The sequence below is a fragment of the Morchella importuna genome (assembly GCF_003444635.1).
Source record: "Morchella importuna strain M04M26 chromosome Unknown Morimp01GS004, whole genome shotgun sequence".
Classification (NCBI taxonomy): Eukaryota; Fungi; Ascomycota; class Pezizomycetes; order Pezizales; family Morchellaceae; genus Morchella; species Morchella importuna.
Window position 1 is genome coordinate 932998 of NW_025763401.1, and position 21482 is coordinate 954479.

Below are 21482 nucleotides of genomic sequence, written 5' to 3' on the forward strand. Positions count from 1 at the left end.
CGGTTCGGGCGTTCGGGTCGGGCGGTGGAGGGGGGTGGATCGGAGTTTGCGAAAAGTGAGTGGGTGGGATCCGATCCGATTTGGTCGGCTGGGTCGGCTTCGATATGGCCGGGGAGGGGGAGCCTTGTTTTTTTTCTTTCTTTTTTTGTGTGTGTACGACGTTGGATCAATGAGGTTGACTATGTGCCAGCTGCCAGCCCTATTGCTATTCTTGCACGGTTATGGCGTAGAGGGAGGAGGAGGAGGGCTAGAAATAGAAAAAATAGGAATTAATAGAAAATAGAAAAAATAGACATGGAAGTTAGGTACATGTATGTAGAAAAATCATTTCCACCCCCAAAGCTTAGCTTATCTCCGCTTGCTTGTCAATGATCAGTGCTGCTGGACTGACATCTCCGCAGAAGGAAAAAAATAAAAAAAAGATAAAAAAAAAGGAATTAAAATATATATTGTAGGAAAAAAAAACTACCCCACACGATAGTCCCTCCCCCCGCGCAGGCCCGAAATCTTTGCCTCGATCTCAACCTTCCGCCTCTCGAGGCCCTGGCGGTACAGCTTCAACCTATCCCTCTCTCCCGCCCCGCAATCAGCCCCTACCCCATCCTATCCAAACCTATCATGTCCAATTGGGCCTTAAAATTCACAGATAGGTAGACAGAACCTACCTCTCGATGCGCGAATCCAAGCTCTCCTCCACCACCGTGCGCTTCTCGGTGTCCGTCTTGAGCTGCGCGCCCGTGAGCACGCCCACGGCGGTGATTGCGGCCGTCGCGCCCGTGAGGATTACGGTCCGGCGCTTGAGCAGTGGGGTGGCCATTCGTTTTTTTTTGGGGGGGGGTGTTGGTCGGTGTTTGGTGGGGTGGGGTGGTGCGGGTGCGGTGGCCGAGGGGTGTGCAGCGGAGTGGGGTGGGTGGGTAGGGTAAGTATGTGACTGGGAGGGCCGGAGGGGGGGCCGGGGGGATAACGTAATCAAGAGCGGGCCGCCCGGTGAGTCGCTGTGTGTCGCGATGTGAGTTATGCGGGTGCAGGGGGGCGGATGAGGGCGAGGGTTAGTGATCTGTCTGGCTTTCTTCTTCTTCTTCTGGACGGTGACTGTTGTTTCGGAACCCCGGGCCTGGGTGGTATGGCGGAGGTGTTCGATTACAATATGGCGTACATGTAGAAACAGCATCCATCCATCGCGGCGGCACCGCCCGCAGGCTGGGCTGGGGTTTGACGTTGTGTGATCCGTACGGTAAGGCATGCGCAGTAGTATTCGCTAACTACCTTCTCTACCAGTGTAATTTACCGAAACATCTGAAACCACCGTACCCTCCTACAGCGCCCCAGTCCATCACTGCAGAGCGAGGCTAACTGCTCCACCTTCCACCTCTACCAGGCAGCCGGTGTGAATTAAGCAAGGAAAGGAAAAACGGGGATTTCGTGATAAAAATTTTGTGATAGATCGCACGCTTGGCCTTCTCGTTCGTTCTGCTCGTGATATGGTTGTTGATCTGCGTATTAGCTAGAGAATGTGCATGTGTGTGTGTGTGTGTGTGTTGCAAGCAAGTGCAAAGTGGGGGGGGGGGTTTTATTTGAGCAACACAGAAGCAGGCAGCACATGTAATATTTTATTTATTCATACAGACATACAGAAAGAGGGTCACGTCAGTACTACATCTTCATTGGCCCCCTTTTTTTATATTGATTTATTATTATCTCTAGTTAATTGTGTAGTGGTGGTGGATCGAGGGAGGGTACGTGCGGCGCACATGTCTTTACGCTCGCTTCTAGGGTAACGGGATCGATTGCTATGACCGAATCTTTGGTTTTGGGTGTTTTTTTTTTTGGCGGTTTGTGAGATGGATTGCCTAGGATTGATGGGATGGACCGGATGACAGTGGTCATGGCGTCTCTCACGTAAATACGTAGTAGTTACATGTTGTATACGAAAGGGCATGTCTTGGATCCAGAGTTGTTTTGTTGCGGGATATCAGGTTCATGGAAAGGTCCGGAGGCGGTTGTGGTAATGATCGATGAGTGAACAGTAATAATGGAGTAATGGAGGTTTCAGTTCAAAAACAGTCGAGTGATAACCCGTGATGGCGTGGCCTCCGCCTCATGGGTGATCACTCGCAAAAACATGGCCCATCACCCGAGATTAATTTCCTCAGACCAAAAAAAGAAGACAAAATGGAATAGTTAAATACATCCGAGGCTTCCCCTCCCAACCCAGCTTCTTAAACTACATAGTTCCAAAAATTATTTCCGAAAAAAAAAATAGTAAATTAGCCTGAAGGAAAAAACAAGACACGCAGCCATTTCCCAAGGAAAGCGATAATAAATACAAATAATAAAAAAAGTAAAAAACAAAAACCACGCGCCAAAAGATTAATAGATAAGCTGTGCTCGTGTATGCTCTCGACTCAAGAAGGAAAAAAAGGAAAAGACACCATTACTTGTGTACCTTGAAATAAAAGCGAAAAAAGGAGGAAAAGAAAAAAAAGAAAAAAAAGAAAGAAAAAAGCTCTTTATTTGAAAATAAGCTTCGGATATCACCCAACGCGAATCACAACATCGACACCTAACGCCTTGGCTTCTCTAATGCAACAACTAAGGCAAGTCCTCCCTCTACTGCCAATGATGGCATTAACTCCTCTTTCCGAGCACCAAGCCCTCGCAAGCACCCCTCGATCGTTTCCTTCTCCGCCCGCCTCGATAACAAGAATATGGCTCCTATCTCTCGTCTCATCATCACCCTCTCGTACGAGTGATTCTATCGAAACCATAGAATACTCGAATTCCTTGTGCAATGGATGTGCCCTCTTTATCGCATATTCCGCAGAGTCCCCCTTCTTCATTCCCTTGAAGCTCGTCGGCGGATCAAGACAAGGGAATGAAGTGATGAAAAAGACCTCATGCTTTAGTCTTACTGCAAGCTCTTCCATCTCGCCAAGCTGGAAATGCAACTCGGCTTCGTACTTGATGGCAATATCCACGTCCACGTCCAAGTCGTCCTCCCGCGATGGCTCTACAAGAACAAGTCTCTCCAATAACACCTTCTCTCCAGGAATGGCGTCGTCAAGCGGCATAGACAAATCGCTAGACAGGATGCTTTTTGATTCCCTATACTTTGTTCCAAGAGGATTTGATTCCTCCTTCACCCGGCGCGGTTTCAAAACTCTGGCTTCTCCCTCATCCTCTGGCAGGAGCGAACAAATGTTTAACCACCCGTTTGTGATAGATCTATAAACCAGTCCATTCTCGGTAGGCACTTTAGTACTCATGCATGGTCCAATCCACCCGCCCACTTCTTTGGATCCACCGTGGCCTGCCAATACTCTCCCGACAATGCAGTTGCTGCTCCACCAGGTCGAACCTTCATACTGGAATCCGGCATAGAGTATTGAGTTGTCGCCTAAGCTTTCAACAGCACCAGCATCGTTCTCTAGTAGTGTAGAAATCAGGAAATGCGGCAATCCTTCACCGGGTAGTATCAACCCCGAAAAGAATGTTCTCGAAAGCCAACCACCAGATCCCATCGTCTTCGCCAATACAGAATTTCTTACTGAACTGCTACTGGTCATAACGGATGGAGTAGCAGAGGTTGATGCCAATTCCTGTATTCTTTTTGGGCGCCCGAATGCCTGGAAATAGCTGTTTGCATTCGCAGACATCATTGAAAGCGGCGTTGCTAGAGGAGTCCCGCTGATAGACTGTGATGGGGTTGAGAAAGTCGAAGCGGAGCGAATTTTCTCCTGGAGCTGTAGAGATAAAGTATCAATCTGAGGCCACTGGAGTGATCTGGCAAAGTACATCAAGGCGGAGAATTGTCTATTTAAGTTCCGGGGATATATCAAGGCTTCATAAGACTTGACGCCATTCTCATCTTCATCGTCGTTCACCTCTGGTGGCGGTGAAGGAGGGGTGGCTCTTGAGGAGAACCAACCCCTTCTCTCAGATGCTGGAGGTGCTAGGCTGGTGGGGTCCTTCTCTACTGCGGATTCATCGTCTATTATCTGTACATTATCCAGCCACCTCCGTGCCAGAAGTATATCCCACTCGACCTTTTTCGTTCCAATCCTCTTGAACCTTTTGCACATAGCTTTCTTTGATTCCACAGATTGATTTTCTGGGGTTTCAACGATATCATCACTGAACAGAACGTCCAGTCGGACTGCCAATTCGCACGAGAGGAGAATTTGAAGGAGGAGCCAGACTTTTTCTGCGTCTCTTTCGGAGGCAATGTCTTCTTCGTCTTCCTCGTCATCGCTATTTTCGTCTCGATAGCTTGGTCTTCTCCCCCACAGAATCTGGCCAATACAGATCCTCCAATGAGGGTCCTTAAAGTCGAGCCAAAACCGTTTCATTGCGAGCGTTTCCAATAATGCAATGACTTGTACCTTTAAACTATACGGGTCGTTGAAGTCCTCCGTTGAGATGCGAGTGGGTGGGTAGAGTAACCTAGTAAAGAGTTGGGTATATAGCTCAAGCGAGGAATATTTCCCTAGCACACCTTTGGCTTTTCCGGCATCATCAATCTCACTGATAATGATATTGCTGCTCTCTTGTGCCTGTCTCCGTCTCCGCTCGTTCCAAATCTCCCCAAGCTCTTTCAACCTCTCAACGATATAGTCCGTCTCCACACTTCGAACACCACCTTTCCCGTTACCCATACTTCCTCTCCTGCTTCTTTCTCGTCCACCCTCATCAATCTCGTCAATGTCATCGTCCTCATTGCCCTCCGTCTTGGCAAAGTCGCCCACGGGATACATCATGAAGTATTCCCATCCGCAAGTCCCAGGTTCAAGCCCCATGAAGCTCAGCATGCTCGGTTCCTCCTCAACCATTCCTCCAAGCTCCTCCAAGTCCGAACCATCCTTGGCCCTACGGCCTCTAGCATCTGGATTTGAGGGCCTATGAGGCCTTGATGTGCAAAGGGAAAATGCCGGATGCGCGATAGGCGGGCAATCTGATAGTTCCTCCAACTCTTCGTCGTCTTCATCGTCGAACGGAAAGAAAACCCTCGGTTCCGGAGTTTCGTTGCCTTCTTTGATGATTGAAAAGACTGGTGCACCTGAAAATAGGGAATTCAGGTCGTGAGTGGATAATAACTCTGGTGGAGGGGGGGGAATATCGAAGGAGATGTGGTTTTTGTTGGCGTCTTTTCGGGAATCCTCCTTCTTGAGCTCTCTTGAGGCTGTACTCGTCCTTAGAGGAGGGCGCTTGATCTGAGTTGTAGTATTTACTGGTGGTGCACTGGGGGTTTCATCTTCGTCTAGATCCTCATCTGACGTGTTTGAGTTTCTGGGTCCGGGAGACTGTGGTAAAAGAATGGTTAGATTAAGTCGAATTACTATGGCAATGCGTGACTTACAGCAGGACGTGAGTTTACAGGAGAATGAGGACGACTAATAGTGTATTTTGCTATCGTTTTACGAATGGCAGAAACGATGCCCGACTTGGAGAACGCGGTGTTATGATTTGATTCGTCTTCATCCATCTCTGAAGGCTTCTCTTTATCGTGCTCTTTCCCTTCGTCCTTTGTCTTAATAATGGTGCGTAATGGCATGGTATGTTTGTGTGATAGAGGCATCCAAGGCGTTGATTTTATCACCTGTAGTATAGTAACGCTAAAAGTGTCAGAAATAGATTTCTTCCAAAAGAGAGAGGTCAAATGGGGTTTGGATTAGGAGGAAGCTCTGGGGTTATCTGTCTGGATCATTGTCCAGGAGGATAGAAAAAGGAAACTGACCTGCTGCTGTTGGTGTGACTCCTGCCTTCACTTACTTCTTCCTACCGTTCCCGTGGCCAGATATATTTACCGAACGCTGGTTGAGTTTTCAAACGGAATCCTCCTGTCGCGCGATAGCTCTCTATAATATGCCTTTTGGGCCGACAGTCCTGTCCCGGGATTACGGGCTTAACATGCACACTTTACTAGTTACAATAGAGAGTTATAGATGAGTGGCTGAAGATCGCAATAGAAACCTTGGGTTGAAGTAGATCTAGAAAATGGGGATAAAGCCCGCAACCGCAAACCCAACTCCGAGCGAACAAGAATTGGTTCTGGTTGTATAAAAACAGGAGGTCCTTTCTTCTAACATCATCATGGGTTGGAAGATCAGCATGCTTGTCGTCATCCCATGGGGTGGGTGAACTGATAGCGGATGACCCTGTACATGTGGCTGGCAGGAACAACGTAGTTGTGGCGTAATGCCCAGAGCTGTAATTGGCGCCCGCACCACCGTAAATCATATTTTGTTTATCATTCCTGTTCGACATGAAGGGATTAATATCACGATGATGTATGGGCGTTTTCTTTTCTGTCTAGTTGTCTGTACGAGTATCCCCATGGAGCAGGTGCTCAGCTGTGTTTCTCCTTTTCAAAATGGAGGTTACAATCGGTAGGTATCTATCTAATACTGTGTTCCCCTTTGACGAAGATGCACGAGTGAGAGACCCAAGACTGCCCGACTGCTTGCTACACGATAGAGATACCAGGCACACAGCCAGTCGATAGAGTGCGATAGGCAGGCCCCCTCTATCTCAGACGCAGACGCCACACAGGATTTATTCCCTTTCGGCCTGTGGAATAATCCAGAAATGCCTCTCACTGGCTGGTGACTTCCCAGAAGCCCTGACGTCGCAAGATGCATCGCAGGAATACCACAAATAGGATGAGGCTAAATGCATGTGGATCCCATAACCAGTGGCCCCCTAGCTCTACCTACTCGAGCTACTCTACTCTAGGTAGGCCCTTAAACCCCTCCTCGATCTTCCTCCTCCACCTCCTCCACACCCGCGCGCGGCGAGGAGTGACCCTGGTTGTTTCCCAGATGAACATGGTCCATGCGCCCACCGCCGTCCACACGATGCAGTCTGCAGACCTGAGATATTTAGAAAACATCTAACAGTGCATGCTGACGTTTTTTATTCTAATTTTGATTCATCGTCGTTTCTCTCGATTGAACCGAGGCCAAGATTCAAATCTCTCCCAAGCAAAAAAAAAAAATACTTGTAACAATTCCCGGTCACTTCTAAAGTAGTGGGGATTAATCTTCCGAGGGCCCGTCTAGAATCCCAAAATCCAAATCTGCCGCGGCCGTAGTTTACTAAACCTGATGCCCGTCAAAAAAACAGCTGTTTAAAGCTTGTATCATACATGTATGTATGTATGGCTACTCCACGTGGATGGCATGTTGCACCGGTCGTGCTGTGCTGCTGCACAGGGATGCAAAAAAGAATCAACACGCACAAGATATGTACTCGGGTATGGGAGAAAGAACCAGAAAATGCAATAGGGTTATTTGTATGGCAGAGCGGCGCCACTCCATACAAACAATCCCTGTATCGTCACTTGCATTTTCTGGTTCTTATTCCTGTACCCGAGTACAGCTTGCGGTAAGATTATTGTAGAAATATGGGAGGAGTCCTATTGGCTTGCCCAGCCACAGAAACCCTGTTTTAGACCTCTGTTTCTACCTCTCGCTGTACGCAGGTTCCATGCATATGACTTTTTTGGTAAAGGTCCACAATAAGTAGGACCGCTCTCCGCCTCAAATTCTCAAGCCAGCCGGGCGGTGAAAAGCTTTGGGCACTGGTGATCTCGACAAAAAAGTATATCCACGGACTAGCTAGCGGTCGCGGCTTGATGCCGTGAGGCATTTTTTTTTTTTCTGTTCAGGAGCAAGCGGCATGTACACTGTACCTACATGATGGGTCCGCATTGGAAAGTTACACTGCCGAGAGCCATTTTGCAAATGCTTCCTTTGGCTACAACAACCCTTCAATACCCACATAATGTATATGTGGTGTTTGAAAATCGGCGTAGAATCTAGTTTCAACAGTTCCGGGAGCAGGAATGGACCTGCATCCGGTCTGGGTGCTGATGGTGGATGATGCTTTAAAGTTGCATCTCGCTATTAAGGCTGGCCAGTTGCTAAAAAGGTCAATTGACTTGGATTTTCTAATCTTGGACAACATTAGCATAACGACTACATATACGTTGGGAGTAGGTCTAAAACTTAACGCCTGGCACATTTAAAGCTGATTCTGTCGACCGCGGCCGAGTGTAAACTGTAATATATTCAGTATCTCGTGCGGATATATGTGATGCAAGTAGTATCGTACCCGCGCATAGCTAATTGCGCGATGCAGTGAATCCACATCTAGCACCTCCGATAAAGACGGCCCAAGAGTAAAATTAGAAGTCTAGGGGATTTGAAAGCTACCGGACGTTACTGAGTGTGGGCTTTGAACTTGGTGAAGTATTTACAAGCCGGATTTGGGTTGGTCACCACAGACGGCACATAGACTTCAAGGGAAGTTACATAAGGTGCTGGCGACTGTTAAATGCCTCACTAGAACCTTTTTCTTCGATAGTATATTTACGAGACCGGTCAAAGGGCCTGTCTTGAGGTACTCTATCCTCGGGCTCGAGCTCATGACTACATGAACATCTCAGGGAAATCACTCGACTTCGCAGTAAGGATTGATGACGCATAAGTATAGAAAATCCATGTAGAGCTACCATTATATATTTAACACTCCAGTACTCAATAGCAGTATAAATGGTATAAGATTCCTCGCCATGGCCAAGAAGTTTTTTCGAATGGCCGGTTTTATATGGGTGGCTTAAGTATTCGTAGAAAACCAATCGATTCGCATCATAAGGAATCACTCAGTATTTCTAGCGGTCACTCCTGCAGAAAACTCGGGTCGATAGACTCAGCCGTGTAATACCAGCTCTTTCGTACCCCTTACCCTGCCAGAAAGTAACTGCACTCATTCGAAAGCAAGAATGTCCTCCTTACTTGATCCTTCTAAAACATATTTAGCAGATGAGCGGTACAAACGCCATTTTGAAACACTACCTGGCACTCATTAAAGGTTCATCGTTGGTACTCATTGGTTGGCGGCGCGTGATCCCTATGCCCACAGGACACCGACCTCACTTCATTTCTCCCCCTCAAAGCTCAAGCTCAGGCCTATATATTCATCTAGGCCAGATCGTATATTCGAGGCCTCCCTTTGGCTGCCAGTTTCCACGTAAGAACCGGTGCTGGGAAAAGACAGGCCAGCGTCGCCTGTTAACTGGGCTGGGGTGTAGTTAGTGTTAAATTTTTGGAACTCAAAACCTCTCAAAAATGTTTTGTCACTAAGACTAGGTAGGAAATTCCGGAAATATAGGTGAGTCGAGTGAGGTCCCCAGTGGTGATAGGGCGCCCAAATATATCCCCAGCCATTCTCAACTTTGACCCTCATGGTTTCTCCCCGATAGAACCTATTTAACCCTTTCAACTTTAGTACTTAAAACCCTACTCAGTATGCCAACCGTAGGGATTGGTGTGACAACCTTCACGGGGAGCCAAAAATAATATACTTGACTATTGAAGGCCTTCCCATTAATTAATATAAGGAGAAAGTCTCGAATGAATAATATTGACTCTCAGTATATTCACTAAAGTATCTGATATCGTGTTAGTCATCTGGGGTCCGTATAGATATGTAAGAATTAAAAGCTTAATGCATATAACAACTTGGCCATGCAACTCAGAGGAAAGAGTAGGCTGTTACAAATTTCTTTGTAACTTCATTGTTATTATTATTTGTTTTGTTTTGTTCTTGTGTGGGATTTCTGTCAGATATTGTCATAACCTCCGGGTTGCATACAATTGAATGGAGTAATCAATCAATGGCCATGCAACTCGTGGTTAATTCATGAGATATCACTCGGTAAACCTGCGTTCCTTAGCCTCATGTCTATGCAGGCCTAAGTAACCTTCGTAGGCCGTTGAGAAGTACATAGAGGAGGAGTAGAGCTGTCAGTCCTATGGTTAGATATGACTATATGTATCTAGAAAAGGGTTGAGGTGGTGTGAGTTGAAGGGTCGGTGTCATGTGGCGGCTTGGCAGTTTTTGCTAGTGCCGAGTCATTTGGAGCTACCTCCATCGCTGGACTCCCGTGTAACTTTGAGATTCGCAGAGATTTTTTTTTTTGGGGGGGGAGGGGGCTTAGAACCAATGTCATACTCGAAACACCAATATCTACAGACCAATTATTCTAGGTCAATGGCCACATGGGAAGATCCGCAGACGGGGAGAGAGGTTTCAGGTCACGGCGGATCCATTTGACATGCCGGCACATACGGATGATCTACAAGCAAATGCACATGCTACACTTATAGATATACCTCTATTACACTAGGCTCATTCCCAATCTCCACGGGGGACGGACTGGGAACAAGCCTACTAGACGCACCCTATGTCCACACAGATCCTCATTTATTACGGATTGGCCAACAGATGTGTTTGGGGCGTATCTATTTTATTTTGAAGTTTTCTGGTACCTGTAAGAATCGCTGAGAGGGAGGTTAGCCCCGCCATTCATCAGGGGTTCCTCTGGATATGGTAATGTTTTTCCATACGGCAAACTTCTAGCATGTCCCAGAACAGTGATACACAGGTTTCTTCGAGGAATTTTGCATAGCCTCTTTATTGGGTTTTATCCTGGGATACCACCGGCTGAGAATCACCTAGGTGCCAAAGGTTTCTACCCACAAGCAGGCTCTTCTCCAACAGTCCCTCTCTCAGCCCTCTCTCTTCCATAAATTCCTCCGTCCAGGATGACATCCTCGTTATCCTTCAACTCGTCCTGTACCCTTCTCCAAGTCTTTGGAATGCCGCCGTCTATTTCCTTCCCCTTTCCCTTCCCGTCAACGGCCGCCCTATCATAGACAGGCCTAATCATTCCTTTCAGGAGTGGATTTCGTGCGTATTGGCCTGCCCTTTCCGTGCCTTTCCCTTTCCCCTTTGCTTCAAGTGCTTGCGCACCACCTCTCTCGAGTCTCTCATCGTATTCGCTCACTTCATGCTCCTCTTCGCTACTCATCTCTGGAGGTGCGATATCTCGCATCTCCTTCACTATTTTTCTTCCCTTCAAGTCAATAGCGACCACTATTCGCCGTTTCTCATAGTCCTCCTTCGCATTCCAGTCCATCATCCGCATAATCTTCTGCTGCTTTTTCAGCTGCAATGCACGCTCCTGTGGATTTGCCCATGGGTTCAGCCCAGTCGATATTGGTGTTTCAAAGTCTGCTGCCTGATCAATGATCTTAGTTCTCTGGGCGTTGTTTGCCTGGAAACCCAATAGTCTGTCTCTATGCGCCATCGCTTTCTTGAGTCCATCTCCTTCATCGCCACTCGGTATTGGGCTTGAGTTTGTGGAGAATGGTTTTGGAGTTTTGGCAACTTCAGGACGCTTATTCCGTGCCGCATCCACCGCCATTCTCTCTTTTCCGCGCTCGTCGCGGAGCGCGCGGACCATGGACTGAATGTCCTCGGAGCTTATGAGCGGAGTGTTACAGAATGTACATGGGCCGAGGCCCTCTTTGATGCAGATGACCTTTCCGCAGGAAAGACAGTTGGGTGCAGCAGCAAAGACTTCGTGTTTTAGACCCATACAGGAGCATTTTCGACGTTCTGTGGCAATTGTAGGGTTGGTTGACATCTCGAGGGTACGGAGGGCCGACTCGAGGTCGTCAAGTTCTTTTGAAACACCACGCATAGAGGTTCCACCTGTTACTACAACCTTTTGCTGTTGTGGCTTTGCCTTCTTTGTTTTTACGTTTTTGAGGTCGGATGTGAGTGTTCCGAACGATTTAGATGGGTTCGGTACATGCTGTGGCGCAGGGGGAGTAGGGTCCTGAGGTTGGGTCCGTGAATTCTTGGAGCCAGTGAAATACTCATCCTCAAGGTCCTTCTTGATATAAACGCTGCTTGGATTCGTGAATTGGTCCTCCACCTGGCGGGGCGCCTGGGCAAACTTCCCAATCGGCGGTTTGCCCTTCTTTCCTTTCTTCTTTGATGTAGAGGGGCCGTCGCCGCCCCATGGTTGTGAAGGGCCCGGTGTGGGTTGTGATGCTTGGGGAAACTGGCGGGAGTTGAACTCGGAGATAAAGGATAATGATTCTGGGGCTTCGCCGAGGAGGTCCTGGTTTCGTTAGCTGTTGGCTTTCTAGTGGAGAAGAAGCGGGTATGAATGGTACTTTGAAGTGAGCGCTGACTCGTTCTGCAGATGAGAGAGACACGGCATATGTTATCACTTGAAGAAGGTCTTCTTCGGGGAGTGGTAGGAGAGGTTGAAGGCGGGGGAGCGCCCATGACTGGAGAGAGCTGGACATGATAAGATGGTGTACTCTAGGGTATGTGTTGAGTCGATTATTATTATTATCGCTATGAGAGAACAAAAGAAGTATCGGCTGGTGGGCGAAACAAGTGATAGCGGTATGAGGTTAGGCCTGGACCGATTGTTACTGAGGTAAGACGTTCATATGTATGCCAAGACTTTGGAGTTGGCCTAATTGAAAGTGATCTCTGGATAAGATCTTATTTTATTATAACAGAGACCCAGCAAATAAGCTTGAAACTTATGCCAAACAGGGTAAAAAGAAGAATCTAGGGAAAGTCGGGGAAAATGCATCAGGTGGTTGTTAGGCATAAATCGAACAAGGGAAGGCATAATAATAGAAGCAAGATAATAAAAGCCCTAAATATACAGCTATACAGAGCAGAAAGTTAGAGATTATGTAGGATGTATTCAAATTAAAACATTCAAGGTTGTAGAGGTTGTAAGTACATGTAGAGTCAGTGGTATGATAATGTATGTTGAGGCTCTGTGACGAAGGCTTGGCTGATGCAATCACAATCATACAGTATCACTCGTTGGCTGTGGTCCTATCGAATCCTCGTACTTGATGAAAAATGGTATTTTGTGCACGTAATACTATGGCTACGGTGCGAAATACCGCAGTACTGGAGCTTTACGTACTGTAGCTCTAACTCCAACCTCGGAAACCAATGCGTACATTGTGTACATACGTATACGTGTATGTGTACTACGCCAGTACATGTATGTACATGTATTATTCTAGAAACCTTGTTTTACTTCCCATGTTGGTTAAATCTTTGTACCCCTGCTCCTTTTGATGTGGCTACATGTAGGAAGAAGCTTAGCACTAAACATCCTCACCGTTAGTAGGGAATATTGCCATTCAAAGGTGTTCATCTCTTATATCTATGGCAATCCACATACACATTCATCAAGGCAACTACCCCTCACCCTCTTCGTATGATCTACAGGAGAGATAGTTTATTATTTCACCCCTTTTACCCTACATAAGAGGCTGAAAAGGATCGACAAACTGAGAAGTTATCAAATAGCCTTTAGGATCACGGGAATCACCGGCAAAGATCCAGGGAAAATATAAACCAAAAGAAGTCATAATCATTTTCGTGTTTCCGCTAAATGGCATGCAGGAATACATGAAGTAGCCTGGAAAGTTTCGAATATTTACAAGAGAATACATCACGAACCCCAATAAAATCAAAACAGCCCCGGTATTCGAATATGAAGAAAAAGAAAGAAAATGCCCAGTGAGATCTTTATAAAGCATCCCACAAAGATACACCGTCCAACAAAGGGAAAGAAAATAAATCATAAATTAATCAGATGCGCCTACGCAATGTTGTTCATCATCTTGTAAGCAACGAGCGCAATCAATGCAGCACCGACACCGGACCCATCCTTGGCAACTCCGATCCTAATCTTCCTCTCACCTTCCTCTCCAACCTCTGGGATGTCTCGGAGAGCTTGTCGGAAGTGACCCTCGAAATTGGGATAAAATTCGACTACACTGCCGTCGACACCGATATCAATAATATCGTCCTCCGAGATGGCTTTGTCAGCCTTCACAGGTGATTCGCCAGTGGGAGCTGGGGCATCAACCAATGGTGCAGCATCCGGTTTGCCTAAGACAGCCGTTACGATGGCGTTGATACCCTGCTCGATGAAAGAGAGATCTTTCGTATCCGAACTTTCGGCACTCTGGGTGTTTGGTTTAGGAGCGTTTCCAAGCTTGCCGGTTGCCAATACAATAGCAGCGATAGTAACAGCCGAAAGACGAGCAGAACGCTTTCCAATGGCATGTACTATTGTCTTGATCGCTTCTGCTTCTTCGACGGTGGTACCATAAACACCCATCTCCTTCTGGATAGTCTCGCGAGTAACCAAATAATTTGGAGTTTCATCGGCCTCAATGTATGACAGGACCGAGGTATCAAGAGACCAGGGGGTGTAAAGAGCAGAATCTGTCTTGATGGTGGCTGTGGAGAATATATTGTGGCTCTCCTTCAAGGCCAATACTGCATTTCGGAGAATCTCACCCAAGAACATACCGGAAACACGCTTCTCAAACATCTGGATACCAGGGTTGACGCTGTTCTTATCAAGAGCACGGTCATAGGGGGTATCAGGGAGAACCTTCATGTCATTGTCGAAGCTACCCCACTCGGTGTTTACGACCATTTCACCGGTCGATTTATCATACTCTCCTACATTGGCGCCAGGCTTGGTCATCTTTGTTATCCGACTCAGCTTCTCGACGTAGGCTCCATTGGTACCAGTGCCGAAGATAGCTCCCAATAATGTTCCAGTCTTTCCGGGGGAGGTGTATGAGCGCGCCATCAAAGTTCCTACGGTATCATTGACTAAAGCAGCAACGACAACAGGCAGTCCGAGAATGTCAATTTCTGCCTGGAGAAGAGCACAAACATCCTTCCCAATGGCATCAGGAATATCAAAACCCTTGGTCCAACGGATCAGGTATCCTTTGTTGACGGCTTTCTGATCAACAGGGAATGAGAATGTGAACCCGAGATGGAGATGGTGGGTAGCATCCTCAGCGAAGTGGTCCGAATGGTGCTCTTTAACAAACTCGGCAATGTTCTTTGCGAGGAAAGAGAAGAGCGATTTGGAGTCAGAGACCATCAAAGCCTTAGGAATGGCAACTTTCGATTGCTGGATGCTGAAAGTTGTGTCGCCCTTCAAAGTGATAGAACAAACACGGAAATTGGTACCGCCAAGGTCAACAGCAAGGTACACACCCTAGAGAAATAGTTAGAGACGGCGAGAAAGAGATTGTGTTAAAAATATGGAAGTGTTACCTCTTCTGTGCCATTGGGAACTTTAGTAACGTAGGTCGGGATCATTGTCATAGCTTCGCCATCATTGCTTAATCCAACGTCTTTAAAAATAATTGAATTAGTTTAACACTATCACTACCATAGACCATTTTGGAGCTTACCCATCAATCGGAGAAACTCCTTGACACCCGCTCTAGCTTGCTCTGGAGTATACTCAAACTCCGCAGCAATAGACTTTGCCTTCTCGATCAACGTCATGTTTCCTCCCATGTGGCTGTTTTCTACAGAAGAAGTTTCAAGCTTGCGGACGAATGTTTGGTGGGGGATGTCTGAATATATCTCAGGATCCGGATCGTTCTGATAATTCTTCTGAGGTCCGCAAATCGCAAATCCCGATATATTCTCTGGGACGGTTTCTGGAGTTGAGGAGGCTGCCGAGGTACTTTTACTTCCAAATATTTCTTGGGGAACAAGTCGTGTAGGGGTAGGTTTGAGTCTCGAGGTGGGACGGGGAAGAACGTCTATAAAAGGTTTGTGAAAGAACTGGAGCCCTAAAGCGATAAGAAGAAGGGCTAATGATAGCAGTCGCAGGCTGGGGAGAGATGTGGGGAAATATATAGAAGGTGAGACGGTGGCTGGGAAGGGTGTCACTCTTAAATTGTCCTTGATTTTAGCATCTGAACTTGGCGAACAATGAGGGGTAGAGACTGAGTTAATCGCGTTGCTTGTGATTTTGTGCGAGGAGGTATGAGGTAAGTGAGGGGCGCTACGGAACCGGGCTGGGGGTCCAGCAACATTGGGCGTGGGAGGACCCGTCATCGGCGGGGTCCCTAACGCTTGCTCCTAGAACCTGGCTCTACGAGGGATTTTCAGACAAGCCGGGAATAGGTACTGTGGGCAAAGATTAAAAACAAGGTCGTGCCGGAAGATTTGCGAGTGGGCCGGAAGAACAACAATTGAAGCCGGGAAGTATTGTTCTAGGGGGCAATGGCCGTTGGGACGCGACGGGGGTATCAGTTTCGATCTGAAGATTTAATTGACCGGGGGCGAACTTTGCTTTTGGATATTCCGATTTTACCTACTGTTCGCTACTGTGTAGAGGTTGTTGAGATGTGATGGGATGAGGGTGGACCAGATTGAGGTGTGGTACCAATAGGAGAGGATTCGATGCCATGCCATGCAAGGGCAGGGATCTAATGTCACGGTTTTCTCTTGACATGTTTTACTACGGAACAGGCGCGGAAACTCGGAAAATCTCTATCTCTATGGTTTGGGGAAGTTTACTAGCTTTGCCATTATTTATTGTTCCTGCAGAAAATGACCTGGGTATTTGCTTTATCTCTAATACATACCCCTCAATTCTGTGTGATCTTTAAAGACATTCCGGCTATGCAGGGCAAATAATTGATTTTTTTTCACAGCTATGGTGTTTTTGCTTTTCGAAGCAGCAGTGCCTTTCACCCATTCAAAGGTGCCAAGGGCTCGACAGGGACAAGTCTAGAGTTGGGATTTTCCGGATCATCCGGTAGGGATTCACTTGTACAAAGTCGGAACTTCACGGGGAATAGTTTCGCGGAGAATTTATTTATTACGACATCACGAGGCCATGACACGGATTAACTTTTATGGAGTTAAAAGGCGAGCGCGGCGCTCATTTTCTCCAGGTTTACCATGATAAAGACTAACACAAGATGAGGTTCATCTCCTGACACAACCCCGGGGAAGACAACGCTACTACTGGGCTGGGTATGGTTGCAATGTTTCTATGGTATTAGTGGGGATATTAGTGGGGGTTGGTGATGGTTAGACCGGTGTTCTTTCCTAGTGGACACGCATTTCAACCGCAATGGAACAATTGGCCTAGTGTGGTTTTTGGCGTTCGGCGGCATGTAACATGATTGTAGTTGCGGTATCTTTACTGACATGTCTCATGACAGTCCGTTTACTATTCAGAGATGGATTACCCTCTGTACCTTCTGGCAGCAAAAAATCAAAAAATGTCACGCAATCATTGACGCCACAGGCTCCTCTCTTTCGCCGCCGCCTTCGACTGAATGCCTGCCACCCTTTCCAGATGCGCAGCTGACGGCTTTTAGCTACCAGTAATGTCACGCGAGGTCTTATTCAAGTCGATATATTGTACTTTCTTCTAGACTCCATCCGTAACTGACGTCAAATGTCACCGATTACCAGTTTTTATAGCAATATAGCATTCCCAGGAACACACTACGAATAGGGGGTAGCGGTTTGGCGGGAAAGGCGTCTCAGAAGTCTCGTCAAATCACATGGAAGTGCATAAACACAACCTCCCAACTGAAACTGGAGCTCAAGTCTTTATGCTAAGGTCGGAAGCACGTTGTAAGTCGACGAAGACTCGAGGAGCAGGTGCTTGTCTGGTGATGGACAAGGACTTATGTCTATTAGGGGTATTCAGATGTCGTGGGCTTGGGGCATCTGTATGCAAGTGCATACACGAGTGACGGGTTGGGCGACTCTTTATGAGTGTCCCTCGTATTATTCGGCTCACTACGTATCATGTGGTCAAGTTTATTACAGAGGCGTAACTTGTCACGCAATATTTTTGAGCTCGGGAAACCTCAGGAAGCAGTGAAGTTCTCCTATGTCTGAATCTCACAGATAAATAACAGTCTATTTGGGGGTAGGAGCAAAAACAAAAGTGCTGAGGGTTTGAGAGAATGGCACTATAAGCTCTTCTAGCAATATCCCTTTTGATTGCCCCCCTTGTTTGAAGCTAAGCTAAGCCCAGAAATGAAGAATAAAGAGGCATTGAGAACTTCTTTCAGGTAGAAAATTGTACGTCAAGCTCGCCTCGAGCTTGTAGATGCGTCAATGACTGATAGAAACAAAGAAAAGACAGCCCCCGTGACCTTAAATTTGAAATTGACAAAAATGCTAGGCGTAGAGAGTATATATGTAGTTATACCAAGTCTTGAACTAAACCATCAAGGCTTTCTCTGTAGACTTACGATTGGTTTGGTCAACTGGTACTGTAACTGTAATTGGGAGTCGAGCAGCTTGTAAAAACGCCTGCGTAGCTAGATTATTGTTTCGTTGAGCTTCACAATCAATTGGATCAAAATCTCCCTGGGTTTCAAAGAACTTTGATGAGGGTCTGGATTAATCTTTGGACCATCTACATGTATTTAATCAATTGGAAGGTACATGTAGTTGTGCACCGGAGAGGCTTCGGTGTGTTACAAGCAAATCCCCAATAGATTTACTAAAGAGAGTAGATTAGATAAGATGGTACATGCATGTCACTACATGTACAGCGGTGGGTAATAAGTCATCGGACGACCTGGCCACAATTTTGCCTGCAAACGCGTATTTTGGTGGTGTTCCGTCTGATGACTTATTACCCACCGCTGTACTCGGTGCAGGCAAAAGTACCGGACAATGCAGGTTTTTGGTTCACCAATGGGCGCGCGTGCTAGGCGTGAACTACTGCAAAAAAAAAAGCCCAGAGACAAAACTTGCATTGTCCGGTACTTTTTACCTGCCCCGGGTAGGTACTGTGCTTCCTCTGGCTCATGATTGATTATCATGCGATTAACCAATCGTCAGGGGAGCAGCACGTGCACCAGATCTTGGGTTCCAAGCCCTAACCCTGAGAATTTGGGTGGATGAATGAATACATGTAGGCACTTACGAGCTCAGGGAGAGCTGTGTGGTATTGTATTATCGGGCATGAAGATGCCCTAATCCCCCAACATATAGACGGAGCTGTTTAGTTGGTACTTGCTGTATTGCGCGAAGCTCTGGGGCTACTATCTGTGCTACCAATGGGGGACAGGGGACGCCAAAGGCACCCAGAGTCCCAGATCAGAGCAGGCCCTGAAGATCACAGCTGGGAGGGCTGCTCGGTTGTTTGGCGTCGCCATTTTCGGATGCAAGCGGTCCCTGATACGCATACTGTATGGCTGGACGGGGGAGGGGAAACGGGGGGACGGGGAATTTAAAGGCGGGGCGCAGATCGGGGCACGGGATTGAGAAAGAAGCTATGGGTGCTAAATAAAGCACAGGCACAGAAGCTTTGGATAAAGGGCTAACTAGAACTCTCAAGCAGATATTCGGATGAAGGCATAGGCAAAATGCGATAATGATGATGATGATGAGAGAGAGAGCTCTCTCCGAGCAAATATATGCCATGAATAGCCTCTAGATAATTCTATGTTCTACTCAGCCCCGCATCTTTAGAGTAAAGCTCTTTTTTGCTAGAAGAACCCTAAACCTGAATTTCCATAAAGCCCATCCCATCGCGTGTCCTCTTCAAAGCTCCCTCTTCTCGACAACGACGTCTGCTGGACTCAACACACAAAGACAGGCGTCAAACATCCAAGAACAAACATCATCACAACCACAACACAACCACAAACACAAACGCCCATCACAACAACTATTGTATAAATTGTCAGAAAATAATAATGGATAATCCCCCCGCTGCTCAACAGAGCGACACCTCACTTGTGGCTCGAGTCATCGCAGCTATCTTGTTTAACGGCCCTACAGTTATCCCGTTTATCCCAACCTATCTTCATCTCATCGTTGCCGCCGTCCTGCCCATCTACACCGGTGCCCATGCTTCCCTCAAACGCCCCGCAAACACACTCTCTCCTGCTCAGGTCCGCAAGTCTCGTAACGGACAGGAAACCGACGACGACCTTCTCGAAGACGATGAGGACGAGGATGACGAGGCCTCGGCATCGCCCATCGAAAATCTGACTGCCACAGATGCTTTGATGTTCCCAGTCACTGCTGGTGTTGTTCTCGGGGGTCTCTTCCTTATCATCAAGTTTTTGAACGACCCCAGTATCCTCTCTCGTATCATGACATGGTACTTTTCGGTCATGGGTGTATTTGCTGTTGGGAAGACTACCTCGGATCTCTTGAGCATTTCAATCTCATATATCTTTCCCCGGCGCTTCCGCTCGGCTGATGGCAAGATTTATGTTGCGGGATACAATTCTTACAAGGCCAAGGATAGCGACTCCAAGAAGGAGAATCCGTGTGGAAGATTGTGCTTTTTGCCCAAGAGCCTCTGGAGACCAACCTGGGCGCTGAGGCGCACACTTGGAATGAGATGGTGTCTGGTTATCAAGTCAAAGGGCTGGAGCCAAAATATCAAGAAAAGATTTTGGGTTGGCGATCTGGTTGGCTTGGTATCAGGCTTGATGGTCGTTGGGGCTTACGCTCTTGGAGGAAAGCATTGGACTTTATCTAACACTATGGGAGTTTCATTTTCTTATGGAGCTGTGCAGGTACGTTTTGAGCCAAGATTCTCATGAATAGTTCGTCCCAAACTTTACTAATATCCTTTGTCGCAGTTGATTTCACCTACTACCTTCCAGACTGCCAGTATCCTCCTCGGAGCCCTTTTCTTCTACGATATTTTCTTCGTTTTCTACACGCCACTCATGGTTACAGTCGCTACGAACTTGGATGTCCCCATCAAGCTACTGTTCCCGCGCCCCGGAGTAACTAAAGATGGAAAAGCAGCGTTGGCCATGCTTGGACTTGGTGATATCGTAATTCCAGGGCTCGTAGTCGCTATGGCACTTCGTTGGGATCTTTGGAGGTTCTATGAATCTAAGCGTAGAGCAAACTTGGAACGGATGGAGAAGTCGGCCGTGGATGAGATTGCAGACAGTGACGGACACGACATCAAGCGTAGAAAAACCATGAGCGAGGAGGAACTTGTTCTTCTGACGAAGCCACGATACGTTAAAGTTACTGGTATCTTTGGGGAGCGTTTCTGGGGTGGTGTTGAGGGCACCGCATTTGGAAAAGAGTACTTCTGGTCCAGCATCTATGGATATATTGCGGGCATGATTGCAACGTTGATGGTAATGCATGTTTTCAAGCACGCGCAGCCAGCATTGCTATACCTCGTACCTGGTGTGTTGGGTTCTATCTGGGGAACCGCTGCATATAGAGGGGAGCTGGGTCTCATGTGGAACTACACCGAAGAGGGCGATCCATTGCCCGAAACCACAGTACCAGAGAAGAAAGCGGACGAGAATCCATTCGAAGAGAAGAAACCTTTGGAAGCCAAAGAGGAGACGACTGACGATAATGAGAATGATGATGATAAATCCACCAAATCCACCAAGTCCTCCGGGTCCTCTCAGCCTACCAAGTGTGAAGAGGCACCAAAACAGGAGAAGGAGGAGGAGAAGGAGGAGGAGGAGGAGGAGGAGGATGAAGAGGAGGAGTGGATCAGTGTCTCGGTGACCAAGAAGCCTGCTGTCGGCGCTAGACGTAGAAAGGTGAAAGGAAAGGGCATGGAAGTCCCAGCTTCAATAGCTGACGAGTTGGAGTTGTTGAGCTCGTCAAGTACCACTTCCTCAGCCGAGGTCGAGGCTGAAGCTTAGTGAACATAATATGCACTTTGGACTCTGCTATTTGGTCGAGATTGAGCCTGGAAAGTTCACTGGCCATTAGTTGCCCCTTTGCCTCTTTTCCTATTGTCTCTTTGCTTTTAATTGTATCTTATTAGG

The 21482-nt window shown here is 47.2% G+C and overlaps 5 protein-coding genes across 5 annotated transcripts; 1 reads left to right on the forward strand and 4 right to left on the reverse strand.

Moving 5' to 3' along the window:
• Window positions 1-465: 465 nt before the first annotated feature.
• Window positions 466-817, reverse strand: LAJ45_02391 (uncharacterized protein; the record flags this gene model as incomplete). Its single annotated transcript, XM_046111982.1, has 2 exons — window positions 466-562; window positions 666-817. 2 exons carry the CDS (start codon window positions 815-817, stop codon window positions 466-468), a joined length of 249 nt encoding a protein of 82 aa, XP_045974882.1.
• A 1717-nt stretch (window positions 818-2534) lies between these two features.
• LAJ45_02392 (uncharacterized protein) lies at window positions 2535-5551 on the reverse strand (the record flags this gene model as incomplete). The annotated part of the gene is made up of 2 exons (XM_046111983.1): window positions 2535-5300; window positions 5357-5551. 2 exons carry the CDS (start codon window positions 5549-5551, stop codon window positions 2535-2537), a joined length of 2961 nt encoding a protein of 986 aa, XP_045974883.1.
• A 4718-nt stretch (window positions 5552-10269) lies between these two features.
• On the reverse strand, window positions 10270-12164 carry LAJ45_02393 (uncharacterized protein; the record flags this gene model as incomplete). The annotated part of the gene is made up of 4 exons (XM_046111984.1): window positions 10270-10343; window positions 10410-10474; window positions 10539-11974; window positions 12030-12164. 4 exons carry the CDS (start codon window positions 12162-12164, stop codon window positions 10270-10272), a joined length of 1710 nt encoding a protein of 569 aa, XP_045974884.1.
• Window positions 12165-13498: 1334 nt separating this feature from the next.
• On the reverse strand, window positions 13499-15783 carry LAJ45_02394 (uncharacterized protein; the record flags this gene model as incomplete). Its single annotated transcript, XM_046111985.1, has 3 exons — window positions 13499-14926; window positions 14986-15065; window positions 15126-15783. The coding sequence occupies 3 exons, from the start codon at window positions 15781-15783 to the stop codon at window positions 13499-13501; spliced, it is 2166 nt and encodes a 721-aa protein (XP_045974885.1).
• A 3626-nt stretch (window positions 15784-19409) lies between these two features.
• LAJ45_02395 (uncharacterized protein) lies at window positions 19410-21356 on the forward strand (the record flags this gene model as incomplete). The annotated part of the gene is made up of 2 exons (XM_046111986.1): window positions 19410-20243; window positions 20310-21356. 2 exons carry the CDS (start codon window positions 19410-19412, stop codon window positions 21354-21356), a joined length of 1881 nt encoding a protein of 626 aa, XP_045974886.1.
• Between the last annotated feature and the right edge of the window lie 126 nt (window positions 21357-21482).